This window comes from Coregonus lavaretus (assembly GCF_964263955.1).
Source record: "Coregonus lavaretus genome assembly, chromosome: 15".
NCBI classification, from domain to species: domain Eukaryota; kingdom Metazoa; phylum Chordata; class Actinopteri; order Salmoniformes; family Salmonidae; genus Coregonus; species Coregonus lavaretus.
In genome coordinates this window covers 36,033,154-36,055,439 of record NC_140002.1, presented here as the reverse complement: position 1 = coordinate 36,055,439, position 22,286 = coordinate 36,033,154, and the positions used below count along the sequence as shown (strand labels likewise).

Genomic DNA, 22,286 nt, shown 5'->3' with positions numbered 1-22,286 from the left:
TTGAATAATGTGGCTACTGAGCAAGTTGAAGAGACTAAACCGCTGGGTGTCACCCTAGATAGCAAGCTATCATGATCAAAACATATAGACTCAATGGTTACTCAAATGGGAAAGGGTCTGTCCATGATAAGGCGTTAGTCTGCTTTCTTGATATATATCTCAGTCAACCAGACAGGTCCTACAGGCCCTAGTTTTGTCGCACCTGGACTACTGTCCAGTTGTGTGGCAGGTGTGGAAAAGAATCCCATAGGCAAATTGCAGTTGGTCCAAAACAGAGCAGCACATATTACACTTAGATGTACACGGTGGACGAATGTCAATGATATGCATGTCAATCTCTCCTGGGTCAAAGTTGAGGAGAGATTGACTGCATCACTATTGGTCTTGATGTGCTGAGGTTATCTAACCGTCTGTTCAAGCAGTCGGCACACAGTTCGGCCACTCATCGTATCACACAAGACATGCAACCAGAGGTCTCTTTACAGTCCCCAGGTCCAGAACAGAGGCTTGGAAACACACAGTATTAAATAGAGCTATGACTAAATGGAACTCTCTGCCACCCCAGGTAACTCAAGCTAGCAATAAAACCAGATTCAAAAACCAGATAAAAGAACACCTTACAGCACGACGGGGACTGTGAAGAGACACACATACGTGTTTATGCATTTTGAATTGTATTTTGCATTGTATTATGTATTGTATTATGTGGTTGGGATACGACTGTGATATGTGGTTGTCTCGCCTGGCTATCTTAAGATGAATTGACTAGCTGTGGGTCGCTCTGGATGGGAGCATCTGCTGAATGGCTAAATTTTAATGAACAAGCTAAACACCTTCTTCGCCCGCTTTGAAGATAACACAGTGCCGCCGACACAGGCCGCTCCCAAGGACTGTGAGCGCTTGTTCTCCGTGGCCAATGTGAGTAAGACGTTTAAGCGTGTTAACCCTCCCCTAGCCGCGTCCTCAGAGCATGCACAGACCAGCTGGCTGGAGTGTTTACGGACATATTCAATGCTTCACAGAGTTCAAGTAACAGACACATCTCAACATCAACTGTTCAGAGGAGACTGTGTGAATCAGGCCTTTATGGTCGAATTGCTGCGAAGAAACCACTACTAAAGGACAGCAATAAGAAGAAGAGTCTTGCTTGGGCCAAGAAACACGAGCAATGGACATTAGACCGGTGGTAATTTGTCCTTTTGTCTGGAGTCCAAATTTGAGATATTTGGTTCCAACCTCTGTGTCTTTGTGAGACGTGGTGTGGGTGAATAGATGATCTCTGCATGTGTATTTCCTACCGTAAAGCATGGAGGAGGAGGTGTTATGGTGTGGGGGTGCTTTGCTGGTGACACTGTCTGTGATTTATTTAGAATTCAAGGCACACTTAACCAGCATGGCTACCACAGCATTCTGCAGCAATACGCCATCCCATCTGGTTTGGGCTTAGTGGGACTATCATTTGTTTTTCATCAGGAAAATGGCCCAACACACCTCCAGGCTGTGTAAGGGCTATTTGACCAAGAAGGAGAGTGATGGAGTGCTGCATCAGATGACCTGGCCTCCACAATCCCCCGACCTCAACCCAATTGAGATGGTTTGGGATGAGTTTGACCGCAGAGTGAAGGAAAAGCAGCCAACAAGTGCTCAGCATATGTGGGAACTCCTTCAAGACTGTTGGAAAAGCGTAAGTCGCAGAAAATAGAGGTTGTGGTGGCAGCTTTAGAGAGGTATTTGGGTGTGCGAGACTTGACATCAGAAGAGCTACAGGGTGTGTTAATTGGCGGTGTCCCATTCTTTCAGGCTGTTGAACTGAAGTAGGACTAAATAGATTTAAATAGTGGAGTATGGTATTTATTCTCATTTTTTATGTTTTGTGAGTGTAGTGTTAGATGGTAGGGTATTAGTATTATTATTTTTATTTATTTTTTAAAGCAAAGTATAAGGGAGTTATACTCCAATCTAGTAGGTGGCGGTAATGCAACATTTATTGGATGCCAACCGCCGTTAAACCTCATTGAAGAAGAAGAAGGTGGTTGAAGTACCTTACGACCAATCGTCGAAAAAAAATAAAAAAACATTTTTGTTTCAAACACGGCTTAGCATAACCGGTGGACAAGTGTTTATTGTTCTTGTATAGCTTTGCTTGGAGTTTTCATGGCCATGAACGACGCATTAATTTTTCGAGTTAGTGCATTCTCCGAGCAAGGAGGAAGGAGATACATGGAGGATGTTATTGAGTTTAAAGTGGAGTACGAACCGCCTGAACCAGAGCCAGCAGAGGGTGGTCTGAATTCGGCAGAACAACAAGGGGAGTCAAAAGTAGAGAATCAGCAGATTGATCATACTGAGCAGACCATAATAAGCAATTCCCCCGACAACGTTCAAGAATCGATGCCTGTTACTGCAATGTGGACAGAAAACATAACATGTGAGAAGCATGAGGACGTTTCCCAGGCAGAAGTTCCAGAAGAGCACACGGTCGCTCGGAAGTCTGTGGCGTTTTTTGGTGTATTTGACGGTCACGGAGGGCGAGAAGCAGCTCATTTTGCGCGAGACAATCTGTGGGGTATTCTGAAAAGGCAAAGGGGGTTTTGGTCAAAAGATCAAGGAGATGTCTGTGAAGCAATTCGAAAGGGGTTCATTGCCTGCCATCATGATATGTGGAAAGAGCTACGTAAGTGAACTAGTTAGCTAGCCTAGCTTGTGTTTATAGCATATTCGCTGACTTTGATGCTATCTACCTGCTAGGTAGCCAACAACACTAAAGTTAGTGTTGAGAAATTATGGCGCCACATCTGTGGTTTAGCTAGCTACAGTCTGTAGCTAGCTAACCCCTTATTGCTGCTGCTACTATAGATGATTGCCTCTTCCTCTCTGCTACAGTCAGGATATCCATCCATCCATCCAGTTATTATTAGCTATTACTGGCAATTTTATGAGCTGGTCTTTTCTATGTATCGCTCAGGGGTTTGGGAATACACAACATCTGGGGGTTTGGAATACCTAGCTCTGCAAGTAGAGCATAAAAGGTCAGCATGTCAAGCTCATCATTGCTTTTGAAGCACAAGGTTATCTCATGTCAAGCATGCTCCTGTCTCAACCTCAGACGTGTCATCCTAAGATCTCCTGATTTCCTCTAGTCTAAATACACTTCTCTCATATGTAGGCCTAATGCCAATTGTCACATCCACTAATCAGTGTTGCTGCAAGGTGTTTGTTCATAATAATGTCTTCCAATGCTTTCCCCATCTGAATCCTACAGCTGAGTGGCCCAAGACTCTGACCGGCCAGCCCAGTACGGCAGGAACAACGGCTAGTATAGTGCTGATCCGGGGGGATCAGATGTATGTAGCCCATGTGGGGGACTCAGCAGTGGTTGTTGGGGTGAAAGAGCCGGGTGAAAAGAACATCAGGGCCTTGGAAGTCACACAGGATCACAAACCTGAACTTCCCAAAGAGAAGGAGCGCATTGAGAGACTTGGGGGCAGGTGAGTAGGAGGGGACACTTCAGTCTCAGTTTGTGTCATTGCCAAGTGTGTACATGGAGTAGCCAGCCAAATTGTTTTTCAGATGTATTTTATTGGCGCAGTGGACACTAAGGGTAAGGAAACCAATGTGTTATTTGGGTGAACTATCCCTGGCCTGTCAATTAATCGCTGTGGGGGGGATTGTCAGGGAGGGGAAAGGATGTTTGTCAGAGTTGGTAGGGTTTTAGACCTGTCAATCAATCACTGGGTGGGACTTTGAGGGAAGGCAGTAGATTAGTAATCTAGTCAGAAACTAGTCTAGTCTACTCTTTCAATGTAATTTATTGTGGCAATAACTAAATATAGTGTACTCTTTCAATTTTCTTTATTGTGGCAAAAACCTAAGAACAAATGTGGTGTTCTGTCAAGTAAACATCGATTCCCTTTTGAGAAACGATATAGAATTGCAGGGGATTTTTTTTTTATGCATACATTTTCAGGGGGAGGACCCCCAGACCCCCCGCCAGATCGATTTATACAAAGTCAGTCGCACATGAATAGACCTACAGGTATGATTGAAGGATGAAGCAGGTGTTAAACATGGGCTTTGCTACACAGAAGTTGACTACACCATTGTTGACACTAATCAAATCAGTAGACCTATACCAATATCTTTAATAATACCATATACACTATATACAAAAGTAAGTGGACACCCCGCTATTTCAGCCACACCCGTTGCTGACAGGTGTATAAAATTGAGCACACAGCCATGCAATCTCCATAGACGAACATTGGCAGTAGAATGGCCTTACTGAAGAGCTCAGTGACTTACAACGTGGCACCGTCATAGGATGCCACCTTCCAACAAGGCAGTTCGTCAGATTTCTGCCTTGCTAGAAATCGTCTGTCCTCGGTTGCAACATTCACTACAGAGTTCCAAACTGCCTCTGGAAGCAACGTCAGCACAATAACTGTTAGTCGGGAGCTTCATGAAGTGGGTTTCCATGGCCGAGCAGCTGCACACAAGCCTAAGATCACCATGCGCAATGCCAAGCGTTGGCTGGATTGGTGTAAAGCTTGCCGCCATTGGACTCTGGAGCAGTGAAAACACATTCTCTGGAGTGATGAATCACGCTTCACCATCTGACAGTCCGACGGATGAATCTGGGTTTGGCGGATGCCAGGAGAACACTACCTTCCCCAATGCATAGTGCCAACTGTAATGTTTGGTGGAGGAGGAATAATGGTCGGGCTGTTTTTCATGGTTCGGTCTAGGCCCCTTAGTTCCAGTGAAGGGAAATCTTAACGCTACAGCATACAATGACATTCTAGACGATTATGTGCTTCCAACTTTGTGGCAACAGTTTGGGGAAGGCCCTTTCCTGTTTCAACATGATAATGCCCCGTGCACAAAGCGAGGTCTATACAGAAATGGTTTGTCGATCGGTGTGGAAGAACTTATCTGGCCTGCACAGAACCCTGACCTCAACCCCAACCAACACCTTTGGGATGAATTGGAACGCTGACTGCGAGCCAGGCCTAATCGCCCAACATCAGTGCCCGACCTCACTAATGCTGTTGTGGCTGAATGGAAGCAAGTCCCCAACATCTAGTGGAAAGCCTTCCCAGAAGAGTAGAGGCTGTTATTGCAGCCAAGGGGGTCCAATTCCATATTAATGCCCATGATTTTGAATGAGATGTTGGACTAGCAGGTGTCCACATACTGTTGGTCATGTAGTGTAAGTATCATTAGCTTTTATAACCTTCAATCTGTTTTCTTTTATCATATTTTGGACCAGAGTGAGACTCTCGCCACAACCTATTGTTCCTGCAGTGAGGATTCACAGTTTTCATTTAATGTTTTCATAATTTAGCTGCAGATAATTGCCAAAAAGCAGTAGAAACCTACCAGTGCGCAAATTAGAGGGCCAAATGAATGTCTCTCACGATGCGATTCGGTTCCCGATGTTCAAAAAGAGCCGTTAGTTCGCGAACAACCCATCACCATCACTAGGCTACACTGACAAGTCATTTTAGCGGTCCCTGGCAAGTCTCGACATAGGCTTCGAATCCTAGGAAAATACAAACGAGATCTTTGGTTTACTGGTTGCGATACGATGGAATAATAACTATGTTGTGTGATCTATAAATAGCAAAGGGATATAGGAGAGCGACTTGATTCAGTCAGTTCGACACCTTTGTTAAACTTGTCAAGAGTTTCCCAACTCCAGTCCTCCAGTACCCCCAACAGCACACACAGCCCCGGACAAGTGCACCTGATTCAACTTGTCAACTAATCATCAGGCCCTCAATGAGTTGAATCAGGTGAGTTTTTCTGGGGCTACAACAAACATGTGTGCTGTTGGGGGTACTCGAGGACTGGTGTTGAGAAACACTGAACTAGTCAACACTTGCTGTTCGGTTGTCAATCAAAGCACACAGTAAATAGCCTATGCGACCCGACTCTGTGGCTGGCTATATGAAACAAGCGAAATGTATGTGCCACAACAATAATTAAGTGTGTTTCAACTCATCGTTACCACTTGCATTACGTGTAAATTAACTAACATGAAAATTAATTTGACTGCAGCCAACCACAGCACACAAAAATAACACGGGTACCGAGAGGCAGGACAGACAGCAGACTGACAAACCAGCAGTTTTTCCCTGTCATCACTCACCTTGTGACTGACAGGCGCCTGTTCTTTCAATAGATTACTAGAAGATGTACTGTATATCGTTCATTCTAGTGGGAGAAGGCTATACAGACTTTTCTGACTAGTGAATTGAAACTTTTAAATGAAAAGAAGCCTAGTTCATTTATGTATAGAAAAAGTAGTGGGACGACAATGAGTCTGTTACCAGCGGGAGGGCAAAAATGGGTTGGTTAGCGATGCAGTATGTAACTATTTGGCCTGCGGAGCAACAGTGATTTGATACTTAGGACCAAATGGGTGCACTTTTGGGATTGAATCATACAAAATTAAAATAAATACACTGAACAAAAATATAAACGCTACATTTAAAGTTTTGGTCCCGTGTTTCATGAGCAGAAGTAAAAAATCCCAGAAATGTTCCATGCGCACAAAAAGCTTATTTCTCTCAAATTTTGTGCACAAATTTGTTTACATCCCTGTTAGTGAGCGTTTCTCTTTTACCAAGATACTCCATCTACCTGACAGGTGTGGCATATGAAGAAGCTGATTAAACAGCATGATCATTACACAGGTGCACCTTGTGCTGGGGACAATAAAAGGCCACTCTAAAATGTGCAGTTTTGTCACACAATACAATGCCACAGATGTCTCAAGTTTTGAGGGAGCTTGCAATTGGCATGCTGACTGCAGGAATGTCCACCAAAACTGTTGCCAGAGAGTTGAATGTTCATTTCTCTACTATAAGCTGTCTCCAATGTCATTTTAGAGAATTTGGCAGTACATCCAACCCGCCTCACAACCGCAGACCACGCGTAACAATGCCAGCCCTGACCTCCACATCCGGCTTCTTCACCTGCGGGATCGTCTGAGTGGGGGTGGGGGATGCTGAGGAGTACTTATGTCTGTAATAAAGCCATTTTGTGGGGAAAAACTCATTATGTGGGTGGGCCTGGCTGCCAAGTGGGTGGGCCTATACCCTCCAAGGCCCCTGACCAGTCATGTGAAATCCATAGATTAGGGCCTAATGAATTTATTTCAATTGACTGATTTCCTAATATGAACTGTAATTGTTGCATGTTGTGTTTTATATTTTTGTTCAGTATATGATCACATAATAAATCCTCCGTCTTGTGTCCTTTTTAGTGTAGTGAAGAAGTCTGGGGTGAACCGTGTGGTTTGGAAGAGGCCCAGACTGACCCACAATGGCCCTGTCAGGAGGAGCACTGTCATAGACCAGATTCCCTTTCTCGCTGTGGCCAGAGCGTTGGGTAAGCACTACACTGTTGGCCTAAACACAAGTTTCCTCTGCCCTCCACTAGATAACATACTGATTCATCTGGTCCATAGCTGCTGCCTTTATGCAAACAGTATGATTTTCAGTAAGGTTGTCATACAATCATTTCATTTAATATTTGCCCATTGATGAAGCATATTAATGATGTGTGTGCTCTGTTGTTGACAGGGGACCTGTGGAGCTACGACTTCTACAGTGGGGAGTTTGTGGTCTCTCCAGAGCCTGATGTCACTGTAATGACCATTGACCCAAAGAAGCACCGCTACATCATCCTGGGTAGTGATGGCTTGTGGAACATGATGCCAGCTAAGGATGCTGTCGCTATGTGTGAAAGCCACGACCAGATGGTGGTAAGCCAGAGCTTCTTGTTTCCCATTCAGACCAAAACGTCTTGGATGTGTCTGCCAATGCCCTTCTAACAGGTTGATGGTGTTACTATGTCTGCTCTTAGGGCCCTAAGGGATGGTCCTGTGCCAAACGGTTAGGATGCACGGCCCTGCTGTTCTGGCGTCAGCGCATGCTCCGTGCAGACAACACAACGGTCATAGTGATTACCGTGCAGCACCCTGATGAGCCACCCATGACCATGCACCTACAGGAGCTCTATGTCAATATGGCAGAGGGCCTTGATAAGATCCCCCCCGTTACAACCGCTAACTCTCCCCGCCGTTACGACACCCCTATTATGGTACGTGCCAAGAGTAACTTACAACAGCACCCTCACATTTTAACTTCATCAGGCTTACATGGTAATCAGTGTTTGTTTTATTTTAATTGTATTTTGTTAACACTATTTAGAAGAAGAAAAAGCAGAATTGCTAGAGCGATCTGGAACCCCTGTGTCACTAGGTCGTTCCAGTCGTTTATGGCTGAGTCGTGGAATCTGACCGCTCATTCACCAAGATTACATTTTGTTTTTGGGACGGAGAGAGGAGGAGGATGAGGATGGAGAGGTCTATTTTGATGAAGAACATGGGCAATAGCGACACCTAGAATGGGAGTGAGGTGACTGTCCACTCAGTGTGATTGATATTTGTTCAAATTAAGGCCAATGGAGGAACATACAAATTGCCATTTGTTGTCATTCAAAATTTAAAGATTTGAAGGTGTCACATTTCAGATCTATACAGATGTAGGGAACTGTAAAAATAATTAAACATTTAGGAGTGTCACTATCCTCAACTGTTAGATTTTCTGCTAGGCTACATTGGTTATTGTGTTCACACCAAGCTACCCTACATGGATGCTGTTTTTGCACAGGGAGACACAAAGCTGCTGATGATGAGTGGGCCCCAATTTTTGTATTCACAAATTAAGAGGGCTTCTGCCTTTAACAGACCTGTGCATCTAGTTTGTGTACTGTTGGCGCATTCAACTAAGCAGCCATCTAGTGTTTTGGTAAGAGAGGAAAACTAGAGAGTAGGCGGCAGACGTTTTCTTTAAACGGAGTGTCTGTGGTTCTGGATTTTCTGGAACCCGATTTGCTGCTGATAAGAATACAGAGATTTCTGCGCATGTGCAGATTTTTTATTTTTTTTTACTAGCTGCTGCGCACTCCGCTACCGCTTCCCCCCTTCCAGATTGTTTTACTTAGCTGAGCGCACTCTGCTCAGTGCTCGACTGCCGCTTCCCGCTCATTGATCGGCGATGAACGCCTTTGTTTGGTGTAGCCTTCAAAGTTCATGTTGTACACAAAAGACATTGTCGACATATTCGAACTATTGCAAAAGAGTAGGCTACTAAGCATAAGCGTGATGTTGTGTTCTTTTTTCAGAAGGGGAGTTAGACTACATGCAGAACTATTTACATGTTGGGGCACCGGGCGATGCAAATCGAACTCGCCCCTTGACAGACTCTGGTTTCCGGTTTGGTTGTCTAGAACGTTCGGCTGCCCAGAGATGGAACAGCTAGGTAGCCGACTCGTGCCGTACTTGCATGATCTTTTGAGAAATAAGTGAAATAGCAGTTTAGGGCCTGTCTGTGGTAAAAACGCAGATTGTGTTTCGCCCCAATGCAAAACTGAAGTGGGGTGTTACATGAAGCTATCTAGGCAGCATATAAAACACGAGCAAGACAGACACGTAGTCTAAATATAATTGTAATGTTATTTTTTCATCATTGCAAACATTGGCTAAGCAGGAGGCAGACAGCCATTCGAAGTAGTAGTGTTATTTTTTTCAGGAACTGTGACTAATGTACGATATGGCAGCAACTATAGCCCACATCACACTAAACGTGGTTGTTATTGGCACATTGCAATGTGGAGGGACTGCGTCCTGCTTGTGCAACTGCAATATCCGTTACAACAGACAGAGAATGTTGTAGCCTTCATAATAGGCAATCTTTTTTTGTAACGTTCGTTCAAATCGACGCAGGTTTTTTTTATTTCAGCTGTTCAGAAATATGAGGCAGAGACAGGCTACATCATCATGGTTAAACAGGGTGAGTGAAGGGATGGGGGAGTGTGAGCAGCAGCTACGTGGAAAAAAATTTGTGCGTAAAATAACATGCGCAGAACGTGATCTGTATCCTTAGCTTTGAGGAAGAGGTTTCCGCTGCCAAAGCCGTTTCAAAATCATTTTAAGTGGAACGTGGGCTTATTCAGGGTGAGGGGGTGGGAGTCTTTGATCTTCCCCAGTTTTCTCTGCAGTGCAGTTGTGATTCTGATAATGCAAAATTGAAAGAACAACGATTAGACATAGAGCAGCTAAAAAGGTAGCTTGGGGTCTGGCAATGGTTGTTCATCTTGATCTAGTCCAGATCTCTGACTCCGGGTTAGTTGATGGATCTTGGTTAATTGCATATCTGCATCCTCTTATCATTCTGATTAAACTACACGAAATGATGTTGACCAGAACTCCAGGAGAGCTGGAGGATGTCTGCAATTGGCAGTTACATTACACATGAAGGCATCCACCTTGTTTTCTCATTTATGTAGTGCTGAGCGATTAGTGCTTTTTGAGGTTGGTTCGGGTGGTGTTGAGTGCTGTAACAACACAGAATAAAACCATTAATACAAGTCCCATGATAGTAGTGACTGCCCATTTACTGATTATTACTTATTAACCATCATTTATTCACATTACTTTACTAAAATATTTCAGTTGTGTATGTTACATTTGTTTTATTTGATGACTTTATTTCATTCCATGTCATCTCATCTCTATAGAGATGCTGCCTATTCTGTTTGACAAAATCACTATTTTAGTAGTTCTTCAAAGTAAATAAGGCATACATTTAGGACTGCTGAATACCAACTATCAATAACTTAGATCGTATATTCAGGTAAAGATACCTCACGAAGCAACTGCTCTCTATCCCTCTCGATCGCACATTATTCTGTCTCTTCTCACGCTCTCTGTGTCTGCCCCACCTAACAGGCATAAAATAAACACACTCGACAAGTAGGTGTGCAATGAATTATGCTCATTGTAGTTAATTACCATTTGTTCTGAGCTAAACTATGTAGAATATTGTCTTGTTGAAAACTACAACGCCCTACTACATCGCACAGTTTGGGCTTGATCTGATTTATCTCTAGAGAAACTGCACAATGTGCACATTGAGCTCACAGAAAAAATACAGAACAAAATTTAATTTGAATAATTGAACCAATGTCAGTCAATTCGTTGTTTAAAAACGGGAAAATAACTGACATTTCTTTAATCGCTCAGCACTACATTTGTGTTGCAATAACCCTTCATTTCTGGAATCTACTCAGGGGTGCTTTGTTTGCTTCATATCAAGAGTGATGGAATATAGAATGTTAACCTTTATGTGTTTGTTTATCTGCCCTATTCCAGCAGAGCCCAGAGGGAAACACTGTGCCCTCTGTGGGTGAGCCTCTCCCCCTCCCAGCTCTGGAGTGGAGGAATAGCCTGTGTGAGGCTGGCCTCTGTCCCTCTTCAGAGCCCATGGCAGAGGTGGACTCTCAGAGAGTGCCCCCAACAGACAGAACCTTGAACGTTTGTGCAATTGAAAGCACAGGGACTCCAGGGGGCTCGGAACCATCCACCCCTCTGGTGAGGCGGCTTCGTAGGCCCCCACACACTCCCCTCTCCCCCAGCATAGCACATCACAGCCTTGGTCGGTCCCCTCACAGTCCCCTGTCCCCCAGGATGCCTCGCCGCAGCCTGGCCCGTTCTCCACGCAGTCCCTTGTCCCCTAGAACGTCTCGCCGCAGACTCAGTGACCGAACCCCTCTGAGGCGAGGTGGGAAGGGACAGAGACGCTCCCCCAATGTTCCCGTCATCCTGCCACAGAAACGCAAAGCTGCCTTGTGTGTGTGCTGAACCTCATCTTACCACGGACAGACAGATTGACTAGGATGATGACCTTTATCATTCTGCATAGAGAAATTCATAAGGGCATCTAAACGTTGTGTGCTCATGTATCAACAGTATGCCACTGTTCCATTCATAGATTAAGTATACTTTTATAGTGGAGTCTGGTACCATCTAAACATTTTTGTAAAGATGTCAGAATGTTAAGTTTGTGTATATGCTTACTTTAGATGTTAAATGTTTTAATGATATTTTGTTTATTAAGTTATTTATATATTTTTTTAATGTTTACCCCATTTTCGTGATATCCACTTGGTAGTTACAGTCTTGTCCCATCGCTGCAACTCCCCTACAGACTCGGGAGAGGCGAAGGTCGAGAGCCATGCGTCCTCCGAAACACAACCCTGCCAAGCTTCTTGACACCGTCCAGCTGGCGACCGAAGTCAGGTGCCAGACCCGCCACATGAGTTGCTAGAGCACAATGGGACAAGGAAGTCCCGGCCGGCTAAACCCTCCCCTAACCCGGACGACGCTGGGCCAATTGTGTGCCGCCTCATGGGTCTCCCAGTCACGGCCGGCTGTGACACAGCCTGGGATTGAACCCGGGGCTGTAGTGACGCCTGAAGCACTGCGATGCAGTGCCTTAGACCGCTGCATCACTCGGGAGGCCCTGTTTATTAACTGTTTTAATGGAAAACATATTTTATCTGGTGTATATTTCTGGTCATATTTCCACCCCCTTATGTATAAAAAATTATAAATAAATAAACAAAATCCCATATACTGTACCAATGGAGAAAGATTATACAAAATACTTTACAAACTGTACATTCTATTTTCATACTTAGCAATATGTGTATTTTTGAAAATACACATTTAATATTTAAATCATAATGAATTGACTATCCTGAACTAAACCACAGAGCTAGAATGAATTTGGTGATAAGCCCCACACCTTGTTGTAACTTACATGCAGAGATCAAGTTGCTTAATTTCTAACGCTGGACAGGTGAAGAGCAGTCAGGAATGCCAAAAAAGTGTGTTTTGAATCGTGAGAGGGAGATCCATGGTGTTTTCGCAACTACGTGTTAAATGTATTATATCCAGAATGTGTCATGCTACCTGCTATGGATACTTCATATATCCCCATAGTTGATTAAGTTGTTATTTCAAATAGTTTAATCTTTCCCTGGTTCTCCATGCATAGTTGGCCTTGCATCATTGTTCTCATGTATTGTCTGCAGCTATCCACTGGAGGGCACCCACTGCAAGTGTAAATGTAGTTTCAGTGCTGTGAGATTTACTTTGCAAGTGTTCAAATACCCCAGATACATAAAGTATAGTGGACGTGATATCATGAAAGTTATGTGATTGTTGTCAGTTATATAATGCCCTCTTGGATTTCTGAATCCATAAAAGTGTGGATTAAATCTTAAAACGATCAACAAATCCCCTGTAGCTTTGTTGGTAGAGCATGGCGCTTGCAATGCCAGGGTTGTGGGTTCGTTTCCCATGGGGGGCCAGTATGAAAAATGTATGCACTCACTAACTGTAAGTCGCTCTGGATAAGAGCATCTGCTAAATGACTAAAATGTAAATGTAACAAATGACAGCTCATTACTTCACCCAGTTGGGAAGTTTTCCTTGTTTGTATGATGAGATATTTGGATTTAGAATATTTCACTCAGCTAAAATGTATTTGTTGACAATTACCCAAACGTCAATCAGTCAAAAAGTGCTATGTTTACAAAGCTGAGTTCTCATAACCAGACCAAAGTGGAATACACCTCTGAAATACAATACTTCTAACATCTCATTCCAAAATCATGGGCATTAATATGGAGTTGGTTCCCCCCTTTGCTGCTATAACAGCCTCCACTCTTCTGGGAAGGCTTTCCACTAGATGCTGGAACATTGCTGCGGGGACTTGCATCTGTTCAGTCACGGGCATTAGTGAGGTCGGGCACTGATTTTGGGCGATTAGGCCTGGCTTGCAGTTGGCCTTCCAATTCATCCCAAAAGTGTTCGATGCGGTTGAGGTCAGGGCTCTGTGCAGTCCAGTCATGTTCTTCCACACCGATCTCGACAAACCATTTCTGTATGGACCTCACTTTGTGCACGGGGGCATTGCCATGCTGCAACAGGAAAGGGCCTTCCCCAAGCACATAATAATCTAGAATGTCATTGTATGCTGTAGCGTTAGGATTTCCCTTCACTGGAACTAAGGGGCCTAGCCCGAACCATGAAAAACAGCCCCAGACCATTATTCCTCCTCCACCAAATTTGACAGTTGGCACTATGCATTGGGACAGGTATCGTTCTCCTGGCATCCGCCAAACCCAGATTCGTCTGTCGGACTGCCAGGTGGTGAAGCGTGATTCATCTCCAGAGAACGCATTTCCACTGCTCCAGAGTCCAATGGCGGCGAGCTTTACACCACTCCAGCCGATGCTCGGCATTGCGCATGGTGATCTTAGGCTTGTGTGCGGCTGCTCAGCCATGAAAATTGATTTAATGACGCTCCCGACTAACAGTTCTTGTGCTGAGGTTGCTTCCAGAGGTTGTTTGGAACTCGGTAGTGAGTGTTGCAGCCGAGGACAGATTATTTTGATGGCTTCAGCACTCGGCGGTCTCGTTCTGTGAGCTTGTGTGGCCTACCACTTCGCAGCTGAGTCGTTGTTGCTCCTAGATGTTTCCACTTCACAATAACAGCAATTACAGTTGACCGGGGCAGCTCCAGCAGTGCAGAAATTTGACGAACTGACTTGTTGGAAAGGTGGCATCCTATGACGGTGCCACGTTGAAAGTCACTGAACTCGCCAGTAAGGCCATTCTACTACCAATGTTAGCCTATGGAGATTGCATGGCTGTGTGCTCCATTTTGTACAACTGTCTGCAACGGGTGTGGCTGTATTAACCAGATCCACTATTTTGAAGGGGTGTCCACATACTTTTGTATAGATAGTGTATGATGCCATATTTAGTGCACCCATGGCTCACTGGATTTACAAATTGGATAATTGCACTTTTCAAAACATGTAGCACAGATGAATTGTGTTTACACCAGCCATTGTGGTACCATTGACACTCCGCAGAATAATGTTGATCTTGTACAGGTGTAGATTAATAAAATGATGTGTGTTATTTTGAATACAGAAAAATATCTTCCATAGCATTGAAGTGCTTTTGTAAATATGATTTTATTTGTACAGTATATTATTATGCAAAACCAGTCATTGGGTTTTACATGAATGTGGCATGGTCAGCTCTGTTTGTGATAAAGTGATGGCTTTATTAATATAAATTATTATTTGTATTACATAGTAATTTCCACTTTACATCCATTACAGTGATAATCAATGTATGTCTTGATGTCAAACTGAAATACCTGCCTTGAATGTGACTAAATAAATTTGTTGAATAAATGTTAATTTATGTTTTTATTATTGCTAAAGAAAGAGTGGTCGACTCAGAAACACTTAAAGGAGAGATGTCCAGGCAGAGATGACAGACACTGGTGTGACCTGGAAAACCAAACTGAGTGAGATGAAGGCCATTCGTTAAGGTAAGTCAAGGAAGTCATTAGAATGACTACATGTTACTAATGCACAACCATCAACATCTTATAAAACAAACAAAGCACATACAGATATCCATGAAGACTGCCAGGGCCCTCAATAAAATAGCCATCGCTACCACCACGTTAATAAGTGGATTTGCTCATGGGAGTTGCATTGTCATAATCTCTCCACTAGATGCCAACAAAGACAGTGAATTTTTTCATTAGCTGGTCAAGAGAGGGAAGGCTGCAGTTCAAAGGGAGGTGCACAGCACACTAGTGTCACATCAAAATAATTTCAGGTGGGTGACAAGGGCAAGTTTGAACCAGGGCTGGGTTTCTCTAAAGCATCGTAGCACTAAGATAATCTTTCGCCCATTGAGTTTCAGTGGAATTAAGATGATCTTAGTGCTACGATGCTTTTGGGAAACCCAGCCCAGAGCCGTATATGGTTTGAACCATTTGACATGAAAAAACAAGATAAGATGCTTGTAATTGGATATGAAAGTGGTCACCAAAGTATTTTGTGCTGATGTTTTAATTTCATGCTACATGTTTTGAACAGGGTAGGCTGGTGGGAGGACGTGTTTGACTCCGTTCCATTTATTCCATTCCAGCCATTACAATGATCCTGTCCTCCTATAGCTGCCCCCACCAGCCTCCTCTGGTTTTGAACCAATGTTTTTCATGGTTATGTTTTTCTCTTTGGGAACGTGTTGAAAGCTGCACAATCTAAGGGTATGAGTGATTGTGAAATGTTCATGACAGCCACTAAGCAGACACCCTCGTTAATGGCAAGGAAACACCTCTCCCCCTCATCTCTGCTGCATCGTGTGCCTCTATTTACCCTGAGTGTGTGTTCACATTAACATCTCCACTAAGAGGGATCTCTGACTGGCGAGGTGTATGTCCCCACTGGGAAATAGGTGGGAGGATTTGCTGGGTTAATTGAGAACGTGTTGGGATGAGGAGGTGTTGCTGGGAATGACATGTTCAGACATAGAGGTGAGGTGTCAGTAATGGTGTTTTTACAAACGCCTAAAGGAGGCCAGTGCAAGCATTCATGAAAGGAAGAGTAGCCATAGTCCATGTCATCAATTCAGATAGTTTATATAACAGATCAAAAACTCTGTGAGCTTTATGTTTTTCTTAATAATTGTAAATTTTCCTGCCAATTTCAAGGCTTGATGACTGAAACACAAAGGGAGTCAAATCTATGAATAGTGGTCTAGGTTTGTGAATGACTGAAAGCACAATTTCCTGTGCAATAAGGACACTGTCTAAATGACCAGGATTAGCCAGCATGATTACTGTGTACTACATCTGAATAGGCTTTTGCCTTTTTTTCTTTGCAAACAATTTGGGAACTATTGGGGATTTTTCTTCTTCTTTACTGTGTGGTCCTCTGTAGCTCAGCTGGTAGAGCACGGCGCTTGTAACGCCAAGGTAGTGGGTTCGATCCCCGGGACCACCCATACACAAAAATGTATGCACGCATGACTGTAAGTCGCTTTGGATAAAAGCGTCTGCTAAATGGCATATTATTATTCCTCTCCTCACCATCCTGTGGAAACTAAGGGCTCCAGTTCAACAAAGTGTTGTGCCTGTTCCCTGTCTCTTCTCAGTGGGTTTGCATGTTGCCCTTCTTATTCCAATACCTTGCATAATTTTGTGGTCAGGAAAGACAAGTTAGTAAGTTGTCAGGAAAGGGAAAAGACGGTACAGATGTATTTTTACCATATTTTTGCATGACTTTTCAGAGCCTAATCTAATCACAGAACCACTGTTGTGGTGACTGAGTCCTACTTCCTGCTGCCTGTAGTAATTCAGTAGGGGACACTATAGACAAGAGACTTCAAAAGGCTTTTAAAGCGGAATACCCGCGTTGTTTAGACTTTTGAATTTTCCTGTGCCCTTCACAGGTCCTCTGGAACCCGGTGACAGCTTGTCAATGACAAGACCACCCTCTAGACGAAACCACTTCAAGTAAGTAGTGACGATACACAGTCCTGCCCCAATTTCTCCACAGGTCTGGCATTTATTCTTTGATCAGCATAACATATTCCTTTAATATGAAACAAACACATAAAACACAGTGCACAGTTATCAGGGCCATGAGCTACATCCATCATTCAGACCTCACAGTTATCAGGGCCTTGAGCTACATCCATCATTCAGACCTCACAGTTGTCAGGGTCATGAGCTACATCCATCCTTCAGAACTCACAGTTGGGGGCCCTCCACTGTACTTCTCTGTTCTAGATCTCTCAGCTGCAGTGTTCCTCTAAAGTCCCAACCCATTCCAACCCTCATCATAGCCAAAGCAACATGACATTGTCTTACTGTATGTGTCTCCTCAAACAACCGCATAATAAATGACTATTTTGAAGGAAACCACATCTGATGCTTTAGCCCTCTCAAGCATAGCCTTGTCTTCAGAGCAGGCCTTGGAATAACCAGAGACCATGTCATCTCAACACAAGAGTTTGGAAAATAACCTGCTATTTCTGAGCCTCCAGAGGGAATGATCCTTTCCATAAACCAGCTCATAAACTTGCAAATGTCCTCACACAATTTATTGTATAATCATTTCAAAAGTATGGCTTTTGTTGACCACCTAAAAAGATGCAGCCTTGCCCTTGACACATGGATGGAAAACAGATTTTAGCTGTGGGCCAATGTGGCTCTGTTGGGTTTAGATGTTGATTTGTTCAGCTTTGGGCAAAGATTATAAGATCTAAAAAAAAAAGTAGGAAACTACAAAAAGGAAAAAAGCATGTGTGATGTTCTGTTTACCTAGAATTCGTGCCAAAGGCACTCACAGTGGAAATACTTTCCTAACTGAGTACAGGACTTGCACTATTGCCATCAATGCTTATGAATACTCATCACTGTATAAATGCATCCTTTAATGTGGATAGCCATGCATATCTGTGGGCATAGGCTTTGGGATTCACTGATTACTAAGGGGTTTCAGAGATGTGCTGGTCTACTCTAAATTGAAGTAGTACCAACTTGGTATTTGAAGGGTATGGATGTTTGTCAGCTTAGATATAGTGTGTGCCTTTGAGCAAACCTCAAACCATGTTCAAATCAGAACTGACCTTATTACCATAGACCACGCAGATCTTTGTTATCAAAGGCAATGCTCTTGTGAGGCTCTCACAGCTAAACTGATTATAATGGCTCTGTATATGTTGCAGCCATCACCCCAGTTTAATACAATGATCTGTCTCCTGATGGTCCTCTGGGATGTCCAGTCAAAGGGCAATCAGATTCACCATAATTGATACATTAATATAATGCAATCATACCAGATATTAGACAGGATTGGAGGGTCTGACATTCAGACATTATTCATAATAATCACTGCAATCTAAACCCGTGCTTTTGTTTTCCAGTTTGTAAAAATTACATTAGGCTACATCAGTAAAGGGAAATTGTTCATCAGAAGAGGGGAATCTATAAAAATTTGATTCAAAACCGTTGTGCAAAATTATTTTAGGCTTCAAGTGGCATCTTCCTAATCGTCAACTGTCCCATAAGACATTTTACCATAGTGTGTGGGCTGCGTAAACATACATCTGACCAATTATGTGAGACTTTAGTTCTGGGTTAACCGTACGTAGGCCTACTATAGTTTATGGGTGTGAGATGTATTTTATTTACTTCTGCCTGTCTAACTCTCAAGGGGCCTCGATCTCTGTTGTAGGCCAATTTGAGAAGCTATAATAATGCAATGTTTAAGAACATATGGATTACTTTCATTACTAATGCAAGAATACCTGCGCATCAATTTAGCCTACATCATTTGACATAGACTGGACAGCGGGAATTGGGATTTTGTAGGCGGTGGCTATTGGCTATACCACCAAATTAAATATTTTTCCAGGCATTATGTTAGCCCTACAGCTTTGGTTATAGTGGAAGTACGTCATTCCGTGAGGCCTGCAACACCTTTCTTAATTGGATGGCTTCGCAACACCTCTCGTAATTGGATGACTTCGTCGGCTTTGCAAAGCAGGACAGGACAGCCAGTCCATGGTAAATAGGACTTTTGCGATAAGTTTTGTTCTTAAGGTAATAACACAATCAACGTTACCCACAGTTACATTGCTATTCATACTTTTCCATTATTGCTACATTTTTGATAGCACTTGTTCCAACCTGTTTTCATCACCACGGTCGTGACTGTTTCCGCGCTCCAAATTATTAGCTTTTCTCGCTGGACTTTTTATTCACCAATCACCGCACTGTCGTGGTTCTAGTAGGCCTACTATAAATAGTCCTACACATGGGTTATTGATACCATACAGCCAACAGTTGTTTTACTATACTGAGCAAAAATATTAACACAACATGCAACAATTTCAACGATTCTACTGAGTTACAGTTCATATAAGGAAATCAGTCAATTGAAATAAATTAATTAGGCCATAATCTATGGATTTCACATGACTGGGCAGGGGAACAGCCATGGGTGGGCATAGGCCCACCCACTTGGGAGCCAGGCCCACCTACTGGGGAGCCAGGCCCAGCAAATCAGAATTAGTTTTTCCCCACAAAAGTGCTTTATTACAGACAGAAATACTCCTCAGTTTCAACAGCTGTCCGGGTGGCTGGTCTCAGACGATCCCGCAGGTGAAGAAGCTGGATGTGGAGGTCCTCGTCTGGAGTGGTTACACGTGGTCTGTGGTTGTGAGGCCAGTTGGACGTACTGCCAAATTCTCTAAAACGACATTGGAGGCAGTTTATGGTAGAGAAATGAACATTACATCCTCTGGCAACAGCTCTGATGGACATTGCTGCAGTCAACATGCCAGTTGCATGCTCCCTCAAAACTTGTCACACATTGTGTTGTGTGCACATTTTAGAGTGGCATTTTATTGTTCCCAGCACAATGTGCACCTGTGTAATGATCATGCTGTTTAATCAGCTTATTGATATGCTACACCTGTCAGGTGGATGGATTATCTTGGCAAAGGAGAAATGCTCACTAACTGGGATGTAAACAAATTTGTGCACAACATTTGAGAAAAATAACCTTTTTGTGCATATGGAAAATTTCTGGGATCTTTTATTTCAGCTCATGAAACATGGGACCAACACTTTATATGTTGCATTTATATTTTTGTTCAGTATATACACTACCAGTCAAAAGTTTGGACACACCTACTCATTTAAGGGTTTTCATTTATTTTTACTATTTTTTACATTGTAGAATAATAGTGAAGACATCAAAACTATGAAATAACACATATGGAATAATGTAGTAACCAAAAAAGTATTCTTCAAATAGCCACCATTTGCCTTGATTACAGCTTTGCACACTCTTGGCATTCTCTCAACCAGCTTCATGAGGTAGTCACCTGGAATGCATTTCAATTAACAGGTGTGCCTTCTCAAAAGTTAATTTGTGGAATTTCTTTCCTTCTTAATGCGTTTGAGCCAATTAGTTGTGTTGTGACAAGGTAGGTGGGGGTATACAGAAGATAGCCCTATTTGGGAAAAGACCAAGTCCATATTATGGCAAGAACAGCTCAAATAAGCAAAGAGAATCGACAGTCCATCATTACTTTAAGACATGAAGGTCAGTCAATACGGAACATTTCAAGAACTTTGAACGTTTCTTCAAGTGCAGTCGCAAAAACCATCAAGCGCTATGATGAAACTGGCTCTCATGAGGACCACCACAGGAATGGAAGACCCAGAGTTACTTCTGCTGCAGAGGATAAGTTCATTAGAGTTACCAGCCTAAAAAATTGCAGCCCAAATAAATGCTTCACAGAGTTCAAGTAACAGACACATCTCAACATCAACTGTTCAGAGGAGACTGTGTGAATCAGGCCTTCATGGTTGAATTGCTGCAAAGAAACCACCACTAAAGGACACCAATAATAAGAAGAGACTTGCTTGGGCCAAGAAACACGAGCAATGGACATTAGAAAAGTGGAAATGTGTCCTTTGGTCTGATGAGTCCAAATTGGAGATTTTTAGTTCCAACCGCCGTGTCTTTGTGAGACGCGGTGTGGGTGAACGGATAATCTCTGCATGTGTATTTCCCACCGTAAAGCATGGAGGAGGAGGTGTTATGGTGTGGGGGTGCTTTGCTGGTGACACTGTCTGTGATTTATTTAGAATTCAAGGCACACTTAACCAGCATGGCTACCACAGCATTCTGCAGCGATACGCCATCACATCTGGTTTGGGCTTAGTGGGACTATCATTTGTTTTTCAACAGCCCCTCCAGGCTATGTAGGGGCTATTTTACCAAGACGGAGAGTGATGGAGTGCTGCATCAGATGACCTGGCCTCCAGAATCCCCCGACCTCAACCCAACTGAGATGGTTTGGGATGAGTCGGACCGCAGAGTGAAGGAAAAGCAGCCAACAAGTGCTCAGCATATGTAGGAACTCCTTCAAGACTGTTGGAAAAGCATTCCAGGTGAAGCTGGTTGAGAGAATGCCAAGAGTGTGCAAAGCTGTCATCAAGGCAAAGGGTGGCTATTTGAACAATCTCAAATATAAAATATATTTTGATTTGTTTAACACTTTTTTGGTTACTACATGATTCTATATGTGTTATTTCATAGTTTTGATGTCTTTACTATTATTCTACAATGTAAAAAATTGAAAAATAAAGAAAAACCTTGGAATGAGTAGGTGTGTACAAACTTTTGACTGGTACTGTATCTCCTACAGCAGCATTTTCCAAACAGTCCTGGGGACCCCATGTCAAGGGCTGATGTAAGTGTGGTGTGGAAGTCAGGCGCAGGACACCGAAGCTTAGTCCAACAAAGTTGACTAGTTAACCACTAGGCAAAAATACAATAAACGGCCTCAAAAACACACAGAGGCGAGCGATTACGCAAACTGTGCGTAAACTCCAAAACAACAAACAGAGCAAACACGCAGCACTAACTGACATGCGAAAAACAACACACAACCTAACCAATACAAAACAGGCAACTTATAGAACACATAATCAGACACAAACGGACACAGGTGCAATAGACAGACAAAA

At 43.2% G+C, this 22,286-nt stretch overlaps 1 protein-coding gene across 2 annotated transcripts; it reads left to right on the top strand.

Annotated features, from left to right (window-relative positions):
• The first annotated feature begins 2,058 nt into the window (after positions 1–2,058).
• LOC311142332 (protein phosphatase 1D-like) lies at positions 2,059–12,492 on the top strand. Of its 2 annotated transcripts, none has more exons than XM_084177961.1 (6): positions 2,059–2,674; positions 3,263–3,488; positions 7,271–7,395; positions 7,590–7,771; positions 7,873–8,109; positions 11,228–12,492. In XM_084177961.1, the coding sequence occupies exons 1-6, from the start codon at positions 2,155–2,157 to the stop codon at positions 11,711–11,713; spliced, it is 1,776 nt and encodes a 591-aa protein (XP_084034087.1). In that variant the 5' UTR covers positions 2,059–2,154; the 3' UTR covers positions 11,714–12,492. The 2 variants fall into 2 exon arrangements, with proteins under 2 accessions (XP_084034087.1, XP_084034086.1); XM_084177960.1 differs by having other exon boundaries at positions 11,225–12,492.
• Positions 12,493–22,286: the final 9,794 nt, after the last annotated feature.